This window comes from Culex pipiens, chromosome 2, assembly GCF_016801865.2.
Source record: "Culex pipiens pallens isolate TS chromosome 2, TS_CPP_V2, whole genome shotgun sequence".
Lineage (NCBI taxonomy): Eukaryota > Metazoa > Arthropoda > Insecta > Diptera > Culicidae > Culex > Culex pipiens.
In genome coordinates, this window is record NC_068938.1 from 171,838,995 (window position 1) to 171,856,823 (window position 17,829).

Consider the following 17,829-nt stretch of genomic DNA (forward strand, 5'->3'; position numbering starts at 1 on the left):
TCATCACCGTTTCAGGCTGCAAATTATTGAAAAACACCTCTTTTTTCGCATGTTCAAAAATGGAAGGGGTCGTACCGCCCCTCCGTCACGAGATATCAAAAAACGGACCTCGGATTCGTGATCAGGGACAAAAGTTACCCCTTAGGACAAAGTTTCACGCAAATCGAAGAGGGGTCGGGGCAACTTTTCCCGATTTCGTGTGAGTTGGTAGAGAATTACCCGTTTACGATTTCAGGCTTAGTTCATTCATGTAAATGATTAGGCGATTTTTTTAGTGTTTTTTTATCTGATAAAAACGGCTAGTACTTCAACAAAACAAAACACACTATAAAAAACAAATTGTTTTAAAATCTTTTATAATACACATTTCTTTTGAGTATAATAATTTCAAATAAATATTTGTTCAGGAATAACTTTTGATCTTAAATTGATTTTGAATTTAGTATATATTTAGTAGTGTTAAAATAATAGGTAAATTCAATTGGCAAATAATAAATTGTACCTTTAACGGTGCTACCAATTTGTATTCTTATATGAACAAAAAAAAAAGATGTAATTTTGTCAAAACTAAAATTCTGAAACTCTGAAATTCTTGAATTCCTATTCCTATTGAATTCCTAAGTTCCTAAATTCTCAAATTCTTCGCAATCTTGAATCATAAAAACACACATTTTTTGGAGTCATATTTTAGGTTAGAAACTTAAATTTAGAGGATCTAGAGATTGGAAATTTGGACTGTATCTATTTTATTTATGTTTGAGTTTTAAAATTTTTGGTTAACAGAATTTTTTAGTTTTACTTTTTTTTGAAATTATAATTTCTTTAATTTTTATTCTTATTATTTTTAACAGTTGCTTTTGAATTTTTGGTGTTCTGAACTCATAAATATTCAAACTTTAGTTTTTTTTTATTTCTATTTTTTCAATTTTATTTTTTTTATTTTGAATTTTCAAAATTAAGATTCTTTTGAAATTTTAAACATTTTAAAATATTTAGTTACAATTATTTAAATTTTTAAGCTTTGAATTTGTGATTTATTACTCTTTTTATATTTTTCTGATATAATTATTTGCATTTTTAATTTTCTCAAATATCTGATTAATGTTTTTTGAAAGTTTCTCAATTTGAAAATATTAGTCTTTTTTATATTTTTAATTATGGATTTCTAAATTTAATTTTTTAATTTTTTTAAGTTTTTGATTCATTTTTCAAATTTGTTAATTTTGCTGCGTCACCGTTGTTCTTTCATGTGACATCTAGTCATAATTTATTTATGTTATTATGAATAATTTTTCAAACATTCTGCAATTAAAACATGTGTTTTTGGTCCCTTCTATATAAATCCTATGTTTGTCTTTTTTAATCATATTTATTAAACGTACCTGCCACTCTAATTTGTAAAATTGGTTACCTAATGTACAAAATTTGAGTTGCTTCTAATATTAATTTCTACCTAAGCATAATTAATTTCTAGTTACTTAATAAATAATACATCCTTGATTTTTCAAATAAAACGTTACTTTTTTTGTGAACCATTTTTTAATATGTTGAAATAATTAAAAAAAACTTTAATACCCAATTTGAGTAAATCCACTCAACTGTGTACAATATTGCAAAAAAAGTACTGGAACGCGCTACCCAGGCAAAAGTTTTGCAGTTTCTCTCCTTGCAGAACTTCTGAAAAAGAGAGAGATGAAGAGAGCGAACTGAAACGTACGGGAACGTGCTGCAAAAAAGTGACTTATGCTGGCTGCAGAATTCTGCAGAAGCTGCAGAAATTTTGCAATTCTGCAAGTACGGGAATAGACCTAATATTTTAGCTTAGAAACCCAAAAATACAAAAACGGTGTATGAATTCGAAGAAAAAAATGGAGAAAGATGAAAATTTCGTGATTCGATTATCAGGAGCAGGAATAATTTAATAAAATCAGCTAATTGAATTTTTGAATTTCTATATTATGTACCTAAACGAAAAAAAATTAGCCGTATGAATTTTTAAATTTCTATATTATGTACTTAATTTTTTGAATTTCTATAATTCTGATTTATTTTTGAAATTTTCATTTTTTTATAATTACATTTTTGAATTTCTGAATTTTTAAATTAAGGTTTTGGTTTTTGTTAACTTAAGTATTTAAAAAAAATGTTTATTGCTTTTTTTCTTATTTTGCAATTTTCCAAATCTCAGAATTGCAAATGCAACCAGTAGCGTGCACAGGGTTGGGCCTCATCGGGCAGTTGCCCCACCAACCTCAGAAATTTGTTCTAAAAATAGTCAGGGGGTGTTCATAACCGACGACATTTTCAAAACGCTAATATGTTTGCCCCACCTTCCTTGAGGATCTGGACACGCTAGTGAATGCAACATCCTGGAACAGAACTGTTTAATTTTAATAAAACACTTATTGAATTGAAATTTGCAATTTTCTTGATTTTAATTTTTCTGCCAGATTTTTCATTTTGTGCTAAGAAAAACTTTACTTCTCTTGTTTGATGTTTTTCTTGTTCCATTTTTAGTAATACTAGTTATTGCAGTTATAGTTTATATTGCAGAATAAAAATATATCATCATCTATAAGCGGTATACACACTTCGGAAGGAATTGGTCAAGAAATAAATCAAATGGGCAGCAGCGGCAGCAAAAGCAAGCCAGAGAGGGTGAAGAAAAGCCACAAGAAATCATTCCCTCTCCTTTGTTCTACTATTCGTAAAGCTGTTTCTTGACCCCTTTCCTTCCGATCTGCATACCAGCCTATAAGCGGTATACGGAAGGAACCGGTCAAGAAAAATTTCAAATGGGCAGCAGCGGCAGCGAAAGCAAGCCAAAGAGGGTGAAGAAAAGCCCCAACTAATCGTTTCCTCTCCTTCGTTTTTTTGCGTAACGCTGTTTCTTGACCCCTTTTCTTCGGAGGTGCGTATTGGCCCATAAGCATTAACTATGAAAAAAATAGTTTAAAAACTGAGCTTTAAAAAATTGAGTTCTGTCTGCTGTCCTTAATAATAAAAAAAAACCTCTAGCTCTATCACTAACCAGTGGTTCTATGCAAGGGTCCTGATTGCTCAAAATCAACCACTCCATTCGCGAGCACAAATAGCAGGCGACGCGATACTACCCTGATGAATTCCTACTGTTTGTCACTTTGAAACCATTCGCTCCCGAACACTCTCTTTTCTACTCTCCTTCTCTCTCTGATCGGCTTAGTCTCCGGCTCAGGCAGGCCGAACGTCACCGATCACTCTGAACAGAAAACATTTTTTCTCTGACGCGCTGCGTTATACTCATTGATTTGGGTTGCTTAAAATCAATGTTATCAATTAAATTGTGCATTTATTTTGATTTCATAACATTATAGAAACCATTCGAAGAAACATCCACCAAGAAAAAATCAAATTGATGGCAAACTGAGGGCGGGAAAACAAAAAGACTGCCGCGCTGGCGTTTTGTGAGAATGGCTCTTCGCTGAGCATGGTAGGGGAGATGGGGGTAAGACGGCCACCCTAAGGGAGAAGTCTAATAAAATTTACACAACAGGTTATTTTGATATCAAATTACGTACATATTGTTCTACTACTAGTCCATTATAGAAATTACATAAATTAGTTGGTCTAAAAACCAATTTTCAATACTTTTCAGCATTTTTTAAAAAATAATTGAAATCGTATATATATAAAATACGCGGGGTTAGACGGCCAATGCCATAAATCAACTTAATAACTTTGCTAAATCCACCAAAACACCTACATGGTTGGTTCAACAGACTTCTCTGAACATCATAACTATTTTGGTTGAAAAAAATCAGGTTTCAAATGTGAAGAAAAATGCTGTTTAAAAAATTTCATATTTTGGCTCAGTGAATTTCATATTATTGCGACCACATTTTATGAAAAACTATGAATTTTTACTACAAACAAACACAATTTGATACAAAAAAAAAAGTTTGTGTATTTCGATTAGAATAAGTAAATCAAAATTATGTGAACAATATTAAATTAGCGATTTTTATGAAAAGTTTGATAGGATTTCATACTATTCAATGAGTTTAGCTATATCACAGTAAAGAATGTTGTCGAAACGGTAGTTAACAGCATTTTGATTAAAAATGGATAGTTTTATTGAAAATGCTTTTCCTTTATCTACAAATATGTCTTAATAGTCAAAACCGTCAAAAATATAACCTATATCAAATAAAATCTTCAAATTACGGGTGGCCGTCTTACCCCCGGAGGAGGTGGCCGTCTTGCCCCCAAATAAATTATTTTTTTAAACATTTTTTGTAAACAGTTCATCGCATTTTTTGAACTTTTTCGAGGGACATAATCTAGGGAAAACTTCAATTTAACATGAAAAAATATTTGAAGATAGAAAAACATATTGTTATTTAACAAAAATGCCTAAGTTGTAATTCATGAATATTACATCCAGTTTCAAGTTCAAAAATTATTTGTTTATTTTGAGCTATTTTTATACTATTTCAAACAATATTTCTAGCAAAGGTGACTCCATATGCATTATTTAGCATGAGGAACAGTATTGCTGAACATTTTAGTAATATTCATTAGTATACTTTAAACAGTGTATACTAAAACAGTGGGATGGCCGACTTACCCCGCCTGGCCGTCTTACCCCAGCTCCCCTAGTGTGTGAGTGTCGTCAAGCGACGGAGTAGACAAATATTTTCACGATGTATTTGTTCGCTGAGTGAACAGTTCGGGCCACTCGCTGGCTGCTTGCGAGTATCATTCACTCATGAATGCTAGCGGGTTAGAATAGGCGACGAATGGATAGGCAATGAGTGAGTGGTTTCTGTTCATTGAACCGAAAATCAGGACCCTTGGTTCTATGTGATTGAAAAATGCAAAAAACAAATGTATTTTCAGTAAAAAGTCCATTATTATTATTATTCCTTGTACAAGTTTTTCATGAAAATAATAATTTAAGCAATTTGTTGTTCCCCTTTAAAACAGTTTCAAACTGCATTGAACAAAAAAAGTCTTATAAGCACTGTTAAAAAAATTTCTTAAAAATAATGAAGTGGTAATTAAAATGTTTGTGATTCCTAAGTCGAAAAGTCTGTAAAACGCAGATTTTTCTGTACATCACACATGTCTGTTGCAACGTCAGTGCCGGTGACTGAATGTCGACTTACGATTCATTCATTCATTTTCTACTCGACTTACACTGTCAAAGTTCCGTTTGTTATTGTTATTGAGAATGCCAAACAAATTTTCTTAGCGCACCTTGACTTTCCGGCAGAAAAATAACAGTCGCATTTTGCATTTCGATGCCCAACCAGCCCGAAATGACTTTGAGTTGCTGCCGGTTGTGTCTGCTCAACGGTTCCGATCTCCTCCCGGTTCGGAAGCTTACAGTCAACCCAAATGGAACCGACGCCCGCCGAAATGCTGTAATGCCGGCTCTGTCCCAACTCATCATTTCTTATTTGGCGATTGAGGTAATGTTCGAATGTGATTTTCAACTAAATCAAATTAAATTAATTATTGTTCCAGCCTGTAATTGATAGCACAAAAGTGACGAACATCTGCTCCGACTGTCGGAACATGATCGCCAAGTGGCACTGGTTTCGGGAGTCCTGCCTCCAGAATGATGCTGTCTTCCGAAGAATGGCCCAAGATTCGGGAAAGGATGACGCAGCGGGGCATATTGATTTGTACTACGAAGTAGAGGTGAAACAGGAAGAGGAGCTCGATATTTGCGAGGAAGATTTCGAAGAGAATATGTTGACGGGGCAGCTGGATCCTTCCCCGGAAAGCGTCTCATCAAAGGAAAAAGAAGGAGAGTCAACGGCTAAAAGAAAGGTTAGACGGCCTCGAATGCCGAAGGGCAAAAGGAGGATGCAACCGTGCCCACGATGTGGTAAAGTAGTTAAGAACATGGCCCGGCACTTGAGAATGCACAACATAGTTCGGCGATGGTTCGTATTAGATTCGTCGAAAATAAGCTAATAAAAACATTGATTTTACTACCATTTCATTGCAGCTTCCAGTGTCCACATTGTGCGATTAGTTTCTACACTAAAGGAAATTTGAAAAAACACATAAACATTCACACACTAGAAGTTAAACACACCTGCCAGGTTTGCGACAGAATTTTCGCGCGAGATGATACCCTTAAACGCCACGTCAAGCTCATGCACCTGGAAAAGCCACCCTTCAAGTGCCCGGACTGTGCTGAAGTGTTCCGTTACAGGGTCGGTTTAGCAAGACACCAAAAGTCCCACAAAAAGGCATATCGTGAGTCAAGTGTCAGTGAACGCGAGAAGATTCTTGCCGATTAAAGGGATTTCTTTTATAGTTCCTCGAAATCACAAACGACCAAAGAAGTTCACAATACTCAAGAGGTTATCTTTGCGTGACGAACTTCATGAAATTCGACGGTTTGAATTATGTTCACAAATATAGAATCTATTAAGCAACGGTTTTTGTTTTTTTGGTTTCCACACATATAAATCGAAATAGAGCTCCCAGCATTGCGTTTTCCGCTTCGTCAGTTCTAGAATGGTTAACATCAAGTTTTACACCGTGATTAGGACATTCAGCAACATCAATACTTTATACACCGTTCGAAATACTTTTCGCTTTTCGTTTCTTATCTTTTATTTCACGTTCTTTGTTATATTTGGATTATTCTATCTATTAATGCTAGTCGCGCGCACACACACACACGCACGCCTGCCCGTTATGCCAATTCTTCATCGTTAAGTGTTTGTTTTGTAGTTTTTGCTTTGTTAACTACTCGTAACAAATAAAATTGTTTGTGTGTGCGCACAACCCTTAAATGCTAAAGACACGCGCGGTGCGCAAACGTTTGCCGTTAAATCCAACCTAGCAAGACATACTAATATCCAAGATTTACGCGCGCGCTAAACGAAGAAATCTGCACGAATAAAAGTCGGTAAGAAAAAAAAAACTCACGTGAGGTATATGTAACTGTGTGTAGTAACAAATTTGCTGCTGTTGCTTGCTAGCTTAATGCTATAATATAGATTTCACTCTGGGTAGCGTTGCGCTTCGCAACATTCTAGGACCTTCGGCTGGGATATGATCCCCATACAAAATTTGGGAACCATTCTGGCGCGATTGATTTTGATTCTCTCTTTTTGTAAATTGTAACGAGAAAAAGTCCGAAAAAAAAGTCTTACCTTAAAGCGGCACGCGCTCACGTACCTCATGCGGACGGTGCGGCGAAAGGGCCCTGGAGGGAAAAGAAGAAAAAATATTTGTAGAAATGGGAAATTCATTTATATGTTGATAGAATTTTTATCGGCCTTAACACTTTTCATTTCAATCTTATCTAACTTGAATTTTTCACAGAAATTTCACTTGTAGTCATCATTATCATCAAAGAACAGGTGCCATGAGATAGCAATGTTTTTAGAGATAAACACCTGGTGTCAAAATTAGTTACTCATCGACATTGTATTGCCCCACACAAAATAATTATACCATAGGGCCAGGAAAGCAGAATGATTGTAAAACAAAACTTAAACTGAATAAAAAACAGTTTTAAGTTTATTTTTTATCATCAACCAGTTACATAATCTTGTTCCCTATTCAAAATCACATAAAGTTTAAACTGTATATTGAACAATACTCTCAAACCTCTTCGATTTCAATTACGGATCTCTCCATCTTCCGAAAAGAACGTAGGACAATTATGCGTAAAATGACGACAGTATCAAAAATATCCGCAAAATATCTCATCTCCATTCTTCAAAATAGCAACAAACAGCATGTGTATGATTTTGATACAACGACGTCAACATTCGATATAAGAACAACATTCGTTGGAATGGTTTGAATTTAGAGCATTTTTGTTGTCATAAATGGACAATGTACCATTTTTGATTATGCTTTTTTCATCACATTCGTAAATTGTGTTCATGAATACAAGAACCACGAAGGATTTTTATTTTTTGTTTGTGGACACGTCAACCTGCATAAATTTGGCATTGGTTGCGACTTTGCCTGCAAACAAGTTTGCGAGTTTGGCAAACTGTCAAACAAAAAAAGGGCGAGTTTGTTTGTCATAGTCTAATAGCTCCTTAACTTTGGTTCAGTTTTGGTGGAAAGAAAGTGTATTATGAGTACTTTTAGAATATGTAATAATTCAGAAAGTGACAAAATCTACATGAGCAAATCTCTACGAAATCGGCCGATTTCGACTATTTTTTTTTTTTTGACTTAAACTTTGTGGGGCCTTCCCTATGACCAAAGAAGCTATTTTGTGTCATTGGTTCACCCATACAAGTCTCCATACAATTTTGGCAGCAACTTTTGAATGAATTTTCTGATCAATTTGGTGTCTTCGGCAAAGTTGTAGGTATTGTTGAGGACTATTGAGAAAAAAATAGGTACACGGGAAAAAATTGCCGATTTTTTAGTTAACATTTTTTTCACAGAAACCGCTACATAGGTCATCCTTGTGGCCCTGTTGGTTATCACATCAAATCAAATCAAAATACATTTTTTTCACAGAAACTCAATTTCCCAAAATATGTTGGTTTTCGAGATTTTTTGATATGTTGTTGCATTTGCTTTCGCATTCGCATAGAGTTATCTACGTGCGCATGTATTGCGTGTACGTACACGAAAAAGATTGAGGTTAAATTTTGTACCGCCCAGCAAAACAAATGGTGTGCTAGTGTGCGTGAGCTCGGCCTTAGATAACTCTATGGAGATGGTGATCTTAGCGGGTTGCAGACTGGATTTCTTCATGTATGTGTGATTAAAAGGAATTAAAACCAATTCTACCAAGACAGGACAGCCAGCACCATGAAAGCCATCCATTGCCGGCCGCTCCCATCTCCACCATTCAACGGGGCAGGAATAAGGATTAGGAGCACGGGAAGTGTTGATGCTAAACTTACTTATAAAAAGGTAGCGAAACCGCAGGCTCTTTTTCCCAACCCTATTGTGGAACTTGATCAAACTTACCGTTTGACCAAATTTGATCGAATTTAAACAACAGGGCTGCGTATGGGTAGAGTTCTAGGATTCGCCCTAAGCAAGCGATACGACCTTTGGCATAAATGCGTCTAGTCGGTAAGATTTTTATTCCCAAGGCAAGCAATCGGATGCTGCTGTTGAGACAATTCCCGTTTAATCAAGGTAGTGTATTTAGTATTTTAATCAGATTGAAATGTTATTCTCAAGGCAAGCAATAAGATGCTACTGTTTAGACCGTTGTTATTTAGCTGGTGAACGTTTAACTCTTTATCCCGATGCGAATATTTTTATTTAAGATCCAATAGACAGCCGGCTGTGGAAACAAGGGATCCATTTGCATACATTTAAATGTTGACCAAGACATACAGACGATTGTAAAACCCGTTTTAGAGATTTTTTGATATGTTTTAGAGGACAGAAACCCGCACCTTTTGAGCCATAGAGAAATTATTGTTATTTTTTAATGTAAAATTGAATTTCCAATCGAAAAGTACTTGACAGATTTTTTGATAAAAGGCTCTGTTTTCAAGATATAGCCACCGAAAGTTTGATTTTACCATTTCTAAAAATATTTTTTTGAAAAGTTCAGAAAATTTGCTATAAAATTGTCTAAGAGACATTGAAGATTGGACCTCTGGTTGCTGAGATACAGCGGCTTAAACAAAAAGAAACACGAAAATTGAAGTTTTCTAAGTCTCAACTAAACAGCCAACCATTTTCTAATGTAGACATCTCAAATCTCAAATGGTCCGATTTTCAATGTTAAAACATGAAACATTCATGAAATTTTCCGATCTTAGGATGGTGCAAAATCTGGTAACGGAGACATTCTTTTTATTCATTTTTTTAAGCTTAAATTTATGATATTATTGTTCACAACGAATAAACTTATTTTTCTGAGATCAATCACCCCTTGTACGACCACAAAGATTTTTTGATCAACTTTTAAAAGTTAACTACGCGGCCCTTCTAGACAGAAAAGGTCCTACTTGACAGCTCGTTCCAAGAGGACCATAGTTGATCCATCAAAAAAATGTTGTCTTGTCAGTTTAGGAACCATCCATAAACCACGTGGACACTTTAGGGGGGGGGGGGGGGGTATGGCGATTGTCCACGCTCCATACAAAAAAGATTTTTTTTTGTATGGACATTTGTCCACGAAGAGGGGGGGGGGGGTTCGAGATTCCCAAAAAAGTGTCCACGTGGTTTATGGATGGTCCCTTATCTTTTTTTTGCATTAATGCTAGTATGGAGATCGGAAGGAAAGGGGTCAAGAAACAGCTTTACGAACAGCAGAACAAAGGAGAGAGAGCGATTTCTTGGGGCTTTTCTTCACCCTCTCTGACTTGCTTGCGCTGCCGCTGCTGTCCATTTGATTTTTTTTCTTGACCGGTTCCTTCCGAAGTGCGTATACCGCTTTAAAATGAAAAAAGTCAAGCAAAACATTGTAAAACGGCCATTGTCATTTTTCAAAACATTGAGAAAAACGAGAATGAAATTTGCAACTAGCTATTCAATTCCTATTTTAAGAAAAATGAACAATTTACTATGATTATTCACTCAAATAGCAACGGAGAGTTTCATCGGAACGAGATGGCGACAGTAAGACACGGGAATGCAAACTAATGTGAGAAATAGCTTCAGGAAAGATCGAAAATTCGATGGCCAATGTTCCACGGTGGAGTTTCTATCATTATTCAACCGAAGGTTGGATCCGAAGACTGTCGGTCGAAGGAAAAATGAAGTAAGGGACCATCCATAAACCACGTGGACACTTTTTTGGTAACCTGGATCCCCCCCCCCCCCTTCGTGGACAATTGTCCATACAAAAAAAATCTTTTTTGTATGGAGCGTGGACAATCGCCATACCCCCCCCCCCCCTAAAGTGTCCACGTGGTTTATGGATGGTCCCTAATGCTTGTTACCGAATAAATAAAATCTATTTGCAAACATTGTTGGGTTACGTTTATTTCAATTGTGACGAATATTACTATTATCACGTCTTATGTTGTATGAAGTGTCTCTTTTGCGAATGGCCATTTCTCCAAGCCGCTTCCTGGAGCGGACACTCCCGACACAGGTACCAATGTGCTCGTTCCTACAGCAGACTTCTCACCGCCGCCGGACGCTCTCCGCCACTTTATCGCTGCAAGTCGCTTCACGTCGGAGCTGATTCGTACCGTGTAAATTAACGAGATTTGTAAAAATTACCGGGATTTTCTTTTATTTGAAGCAGAAATCGGTATAAAAAACATAATTTGAAGCAAAGGGCCCAATTGATTTCAATTTTGTTTATAAACAACATCTTGTTTGTCCCTTGAGCTAACACGATTTCAAAACAAAACATCTCCAGTTTGCACATTGGTCCTTTATAGTAAAGGGGCTATGTGGATGTTGAAAACAAACCCAATCTAAATTACTTTGGCCCTTAGTAAAATTGGGATTTATTAATAAAAATATCAACTTTTTGAACTTTTCTCGATATATAGCGATAGTTGAAGACTTAGTGCATCATTTACATGAAAAATCTCGTTTGTTTTGATTTTCAACTTAGGTCCTTTTACATTGTTTTGCTTGAAGTAACAGAAATGTGTTAAAAATCATCATCAATCTTTCGATCTTTTGATACCCATACATCTAGGTTTACTATAAAATACACGTTTTTACATACCTAGGTAAAACGTTACTTAATCCACCATTAGGTGGTTGGTGTCTTCCTCACATTTAGAGTGTAATGCTAGGTTATATCTGAGATCCGGCCTCCAAAAAGTTCATGAATAACACTTAAGTGCTTATAACTTTTGATAGGGTTGTCAGATCTTCAATCTTTTGAACTCATTGAAAAGGTCTTTTTTTACAATCTTCCGGACTTTTGTTAAAATCGTTTTTTTGCCTAACTTATGCCCTTTCCGATGCCACATAGGTTGACTTGTGAATCGTGGACCGGTTCGGATGCAGACGGATTTTCCGACGACGTAATTCCGGGTTGGTACGAAGTTCCAACGAAAAATCTATTCTAGCGATTCAAAGACCCCCAAACGGTGTTATACCCACTCCAAAAAGTTTGTTAAGAAATTCTATGGTAACATATTGACATTTAGTTAAATTGATAGTTTGTAAAATTAAGTTTAGATAAGTTTTATACACAATTTTCAGAGTTATATAAACTTTTATACTAAGTAGTTAGTAAACTTTATGTTCAATCCATATTATTTTTTTAATCAGTCATGGATGCCTATTTGGAGTTGACAGATTGGATTGATGGTAATTTGTCAACAAATAACTTTATTTGAGTTAATTTTTCGAAAGGTGTACAAACTTTTTTTGCACCTTTTTTGATTTCTGTAATAGTATTTATTAAATAACTTTTTATCATCTTTTCGCGAGCTTTTTGTAGCAAAATGTTCGGCATGAGTTTCTGAACAAAAACGTAGTACTAGGTTTCTGTCAAACTTTAAATTGTTTGCATGTTTCATCACAAAATGTGCACAAATGTCCCACAATTTATTTTGTTATTGCTAATCGCACTGCTATTTGTCGAGTACTGCCTCTTAAAGTTTAAATCTCGCGAAAAATGAGTTTGCCAAGTGTCGTCTAAAAAGCCCTCATTTGTCAACTTGCGATATCTCGGATACTATTGATTCGATTTTCAATGCTAAATAATTAAACTTTTGTGAAATTTTCTGCTCTTTTCTGTAAAAAATAGTTTCAAAGTTTTAAAATTAAGAGTAACCTTTTAATTTGGCCTAACACACTTATCGTGGACGATTTCAAATTTTGTTGTATTGTAACATTTCTAAGGAATTCTAGAAAACCAGACTTTTAAAAATATATTTTGAAAAAGAGGAATAAGCCTTTAACGAAATCTAAATGGGTAGTAAATAAATGTCCCATTCTAGATTCATCGATCCATGCTTCAAAAATGCTGTAAGTTACGATGCGCTACACTTATCTATCTGTATCAATAACATATAGACATGTTTGCCTGCTATCAACCGATTTAACCTTGGTCGCTAATAGACGCCTCCTCGCGACTAGCACGTGTTTTTTCTTGTTCGACTAGAACAACGGAGACAAAAAAGTCTAAAAAATCCGTGCCTGCGTGCCAGTCGTAATCTAATCACGACTTATGTACTATTTATTCATTGCACCACTTTCTTCGCGTCGTTCCCATCAGTTAATTCAGCAGCCATTAACAGAGGAATCGAAAAGTGACGTAACCGCCTCAAACCCGATACTTTTGAGTTGAATAAAAAGGGGAGAAAAAAAAGGCCACAAGTCACACACTTAAGAGTGGACTTTAAATTCATCGGCTAGGGTACGCAAACCATCCAAACGCGCGTTCGATTCGCCCACTTTGAGCTGCGTGTGACACTGCTCGGGTGGCGTGGCGTGAATATGAATCGTTAGAAATTGATAACCGGACCGGACGGAAGGATAGGTGAACTAGTCGTCACCAAACACGCGATGTTTAAATGTTTTACCGGTGGAGGTGCTGGTGACGATTGCCTAGCATGAATGGGCGCTGTTGTTTTGTCCCTTATCTCAAGTGGAAGGGGGAAAACCGGTGGTGACGACGATTCGTGGATATTATTCTCGGAAAAAGGAACCATGTTTGTTTTGTTGTTTGCAATCTAGAGTAATAAACAATTGAATTTACACTTTCTTGAACCATCCACAATAAATCCCGTACTACCGGCGTCTGGAAGTAATTCTCTCAAGTTGAGGTACTTTTTTCTCCGCAATGACTCACACAAGCGCGTGTTCTTTTTTCACTCGCTCTCTCTACTTATGAGTAACAACCATCAGCTGAGAGAAAAGAACTGATTCTTGATGTTATGCAGCCAATCAAGACTCAGTGAAAAAGCCGGCTTCTTGAAGCCTCACATTTGAATGTCTGATATTGTAATTTGGAAAGCGAACAAGAGTTAAGGAACCGTTCAATCTGACTCACACAAACAAACACCCTCGCACTCGCTTAGCCAAATATTGAATCACATGACGACGGCCGCGGCCACTTGCCCGTTATCTTGCCGAGGCGCATCCCCCCGTCGTCGCGTCTTATCTGGACACAGCGAGTGTGCACTTAATTCCAAAAAGCGCTCTCAATTACCCAATATAGATTGTGCGAATTTTTTTACGGATGTGTTTGTGCGCCAATCGCACAAATCACTGCCTAATGGGCTTATCGCTATCGACTTACGTTTGTTGGTCTGCGCCCGCCGCATTTAGGAGTCCAGACCGCGGGCCTTTCGCTTGATCCGGGCGTACGGACCGATGGCCGGATCGGTGATAAAGTCCAACAGCACCCGCGTCCAGGACGTGTGCTGCGGGATGGTGTCGTAGAATTCCGGTGCGATTCGCTTCACCTCCGGCAGCAGGCGACCGGGGACGGCCGGAAAGTCGTGATGCTCGTTGTGGTAGCCCACGTTGAAGGTGATCCAGTTCAGGGGCCCGTAGTACGAGTACGTTTCGAATCCCTTGGCGAACATGTAGTGCTCGGAGATGAAGTGGCCGGCCACCGGGTGCAGTCCCATCGCCAGCAGAGATCCAATGATCAGGTAGCACATGACCTTCCACCCGAAAAAGTACACCACGACGGCGTTGAACGCAAGCTGGATAACGCCGTTGATCAGTTCCAGCTTCTGCGGAGGCTTCGGGTTAACCACCAGCGGACGGAAGATGTAGAACATCGGCTGCAGAAACACCCAGATGAACTTCCCGAACGTGTTGCAGAACAGTTTCGCCTCCAGCTTCGTCGGTAGATCCGTGTCAATCACTTCGTCACCCTGGTACCGGTGATGTTCCAGGTGGTACTTCTTGAAGCTCACCGACATCGGCAGCCCAATCGGCAAGTTGCAAAAGAACCCAAACAGCCGGTTCGCCATCGGCCTCGCGTGTCCAAAGGCCAGATTATGCGCTATCTCGTGACAGGCCAGCATCAACGAGTGGTTAATCACTCCCCCCAAAAAGTACGCCAGCAGCAAAATAATCTTCCACGACTGGACCTCCTTCACCACAAACAGCATCGCAAACTGGGCCAGAACCATCCCGCTGGCCACCCACTTGAACCGAGGATCATACCCAAACAGCTTCTTAATCTGCGGGTACTTGGCCAAAATCAATTTCCTCCTGCTGGCGTGCGGTTCCTCCTGCCCAGACCACTCGAAATCCGTCCGGGAAACATGCTGGCCCATCGCGTCCGAATTTCACAACTTGCCGTTCCGCCCCGATATGGCCTCTCTCCCTCTTTCTCTCACTCGCTCGCGGGGACACACCACAACCGAAAAAAAAGAAATTAATCAAACTTTACCGGAACGTTCGAGGGCTGCTGCTGGACTACGGGGCGGCGAGCGAACTGTCACGTAGCGGCCACTGTGAAGAAATTTTTATGTCGACTGTCACAAACACCAACGCAGCTTTCTCTCTTCTGTCAACAGTGCGAATGAAGAAAAAAAGTTTTTCGAATGAATCATGTGAAAGGAAGGCGAGAGAAACTCGAATGCGATCGTGGGAGTGGAAAAGAGATGGAGAAAATAATGCTCATTCTTGCTCGCTCTCCCGAAAACGGTTTATCAGGCAAGGAAGATATTCACCTAATAAAAAAACTGACTGTCCTAATAGGTAATTTCTATGAAAAACAGTTTCTTAATAGTCAGGACCCGGTTCCTGGAATACTCGTTACAGTTTATATGGAATTCCAATAAGAATGTAACAGAAAAATCAGGCTTCGGGTCTAGACTGTTGTTAATGTTATAGGTTATTTCAAGCAAAACATTGTAAAACGGCCATTGTCATTTTTCATAACATTGAGAAAAACAAGAATGAAATTTGCAATTAGTTTTTCAATTCCTATTTCAAACCAATTGGGTACTAAAGCCCTATGCACGGGGTTGGGCACATGCTTCATCCGTAGCGCATTTGGAGCAACTCCGGTAAATTTACGTAAATACCGTAAATATCGAGGTAAATATGGATGCACGAAGAGTGACGAGAAAATTTTAAAGGAAATTTTGATCAGTGTGGGTTTTGACGTTTCTAAACGTCATTGGCAAATGTCACTTTTAAGAATGTTGTGTTGTGTAAATTTTTTGATCATAATTCGGATGGGACCAATGGGACCGCTCTGCAGATCGACCAGTTACGGGTTCCACGACGCCCTTGCCATCGGAAAAAGCAGAAACAGTTCTCCCTCAACCGGTTCATCCACAGCAGATTTCTTGTCCCGTGACATCCGCCATCCGTCAAAGTAAGCGGGACGGTGGGTATCAAATTCCGCGGCGGGTATCAAATGTTCTTTTGCAAGGCCCGAAGCAAGCCGGTGTTTATGACCAAGAAGCAACGGAGAGCAGAAGCGCTAAAGAAAGGGCAGGAGGATGTGGCCGCCGCCAGCTCTGCTACGCGACAAGTTCCGACGATCGCCGTGACTAAAAAACCTAGCCCAAAAGGTACCAAGAAGATCAACATGGGCACTGCCACCAGCTTCGGCTAATCGGGCGTCTGGAACTCGGGCAAAACGGGCCTGCTCAACCCGCCCGACACCTAGGCCGTGGACAGTCTACCGTCGCCGGTGAATCGCGACAGCTTCAGCAGAAGTTCGGAACGCAAGATCCGCACCGACAAGATTTGCTGACCGCAAAACGACCGGCCCACATCGGCATCGTTGAAGCGTCGTTAAGCAAAATAGCCTTCCTCGTGAACCCTCAGAATGTGAGTATACTACTCAATTTAAATCCTTGATCCTTGAAGTCTACATCTTTTTCCTCTTTCGGAAGCTTCCCCGCCAGATCGTAACGCCGGAAGATCTGGAGCAAACACCGCTGCTGATATCGACGTCGACGCAAACCAGTCCGGACTCGAATTTTGTGGTCGTTGGCGAAGCGCAAGATCGGTCATCAATGTCGAAGTCAACGGGAACGGCCAGAATAACAGCCATGTCCAGGTAAGAAAATCCAGTTTCACGTTAAAAAGGTCGTCAAACATAATTTCTTGCCAGGAGTTCAAAACCGGCGACGGCAACGAACCACACGAATACATACCACGAAATCTTCGACGATGACATTTCAACAGAGAAGGTGATCAGCGAGACGTCCCTGCTGGATGAGATGGGGACCATTTCAAGAGAAACCAGCACGGACATTGAGGAAGGGCAGGGAGTTTCCGTCACTCTGGGAGAAGGGATGGTCAAAATCTGCATCAGGCACACGTTCCAACCACTAACCTGGGCATCAACTCGTCAACCCCCTGCAGACCGTAGGCAGCCTGAGCAAACTGGTCAAACGAACGATTTTAACCAACGGTCCCGGACGAACCAGCAGCTGCTGCATTATTTCAAAAGTTTGAAAACTTTGATAGGGCGTTTGTGCCCAACGCCAGTTGCTCCAGCTCGTTCGACGGAGTGAGTCCGTCACAGATGTCACAGAACTCAACACTACGGCCTATCTTAGGAGTTCACCCTAACAACGAAGCGAGCGAGATCCGGCCAACGAAAGAGGAAAAACTGTGAGCCGATTTTGGAGAAAACACAACTAAATTATTTAGAAGTGAACCCGTGCACCACAGGTTCATTATGCTAGGGTAGAATCCAGGGAAAATATTGAACTCAAAGTGCAAAAAATCGCTGGCAACAATGACTACGGCGGTGTGTACCTTTGAAAGAAACGGACAATAATAAATGTGATTTTTAATTTGTCAATATTAACTACTTGTTTGCTTTTGAATTCGATCTCATGAGCGGGGTTCATCTTAAGCTCTTGGCCAATCTAACTCGTGAACGGAGAGGGTTTGGGGGTCAATATTGTATTTTTTCATCATATTTAACAATACAAAAAAGTAAAGCTGAAACCAGAAATAAAAAGGTGC

At 38.8% G+C, this 17,829-nt stretch overlaps 3 protein-coding genes across 3 annotated transcripts in view; 2 read left to right on the forward strand and 1 right to left on the reverse strand.

Moving 5' to 3' along the window:
* The window catches only part of LOC120428233 (zinc finger protein 39-like), a 487,119-nt gene that overhangs the window by 14,069 nt on the left and 455,221 nt on the right, over positions 1–17,829 (forward strand). The gene's annotated exons all lie outside the window — the stretch shown is intronic.
* Positions 5,168–6,928, forward strand: LOC128092767 (histone-lysine N-methyltransferase MECOM-like). Its single transcript, XM_052707347.1, has 3 exons — positions 5,168–5,453; positions 5,509–5,933; positions 5,999–6,928. Exons 1-3 carry the CDS (start codon positions 5,283–5,285, stop codon positions 6,294–6,296), a joined length of 894 nt encoding a protein of 297 aa, XP_052563307.1. The 5' UTR covers positions 5,168–5,282; the 3' UTR covers positions 6,297–6,928.
* LOC120428239 (sphingolipid delta(4)-desaturase DES1) lies at positions 6,438–15,263 on the reverse strand. The gene is made up of 2 exons (XM_039593218.2): positions 14,171–15,263; positions 6,438–7,213 (listed from the first exon to the last, which is right to left on the reverse strand). The coding sequence occupies exon 1, from the start codon at positions 15,162–15,164 to the stop codon at positions 14,196–14,198; it is 969 nt and encodes a 322-aa protein (XP_039449152.1). The 5' UTR covers positions 15,165–15,263; the 3' UTR covers positions 6,438–7,213; positions 14,171–14,195.

Excerpts from the sequence above, each read along its gene's own strand:
- LOC128092767 (XM_052707347.1), top strand. The coding sequence starts at position 5,283 with ATGCCCAACCAGCCCGAAATGACTTTGAGTTGCTGCCGGTTGTGTCTG. Across the intron at positions 5,454-5,508 it reads TTTCTTATTTGGCGATTGAG|CCTGTAATTGATAGCACAAA; the intron begins GTAATGTTCGAA and ends TTATTGTTCCAG. Across the intron at positions 5,934-5,998 it reads CACAACATAGTTCGGCGATG|CTTCCAGTGTCCACATTGTG; the intron begins GTTCGTATTAGA and ends ATTTCATTGCAG.
- LOC120428239 (XM_039593218.2), bottom strand. The coding sequence starts at position 15,164 with ATGGGCCAGCATGTTTCCCGGACGGATTTCGAGTGGTCTGGGCAGGAG.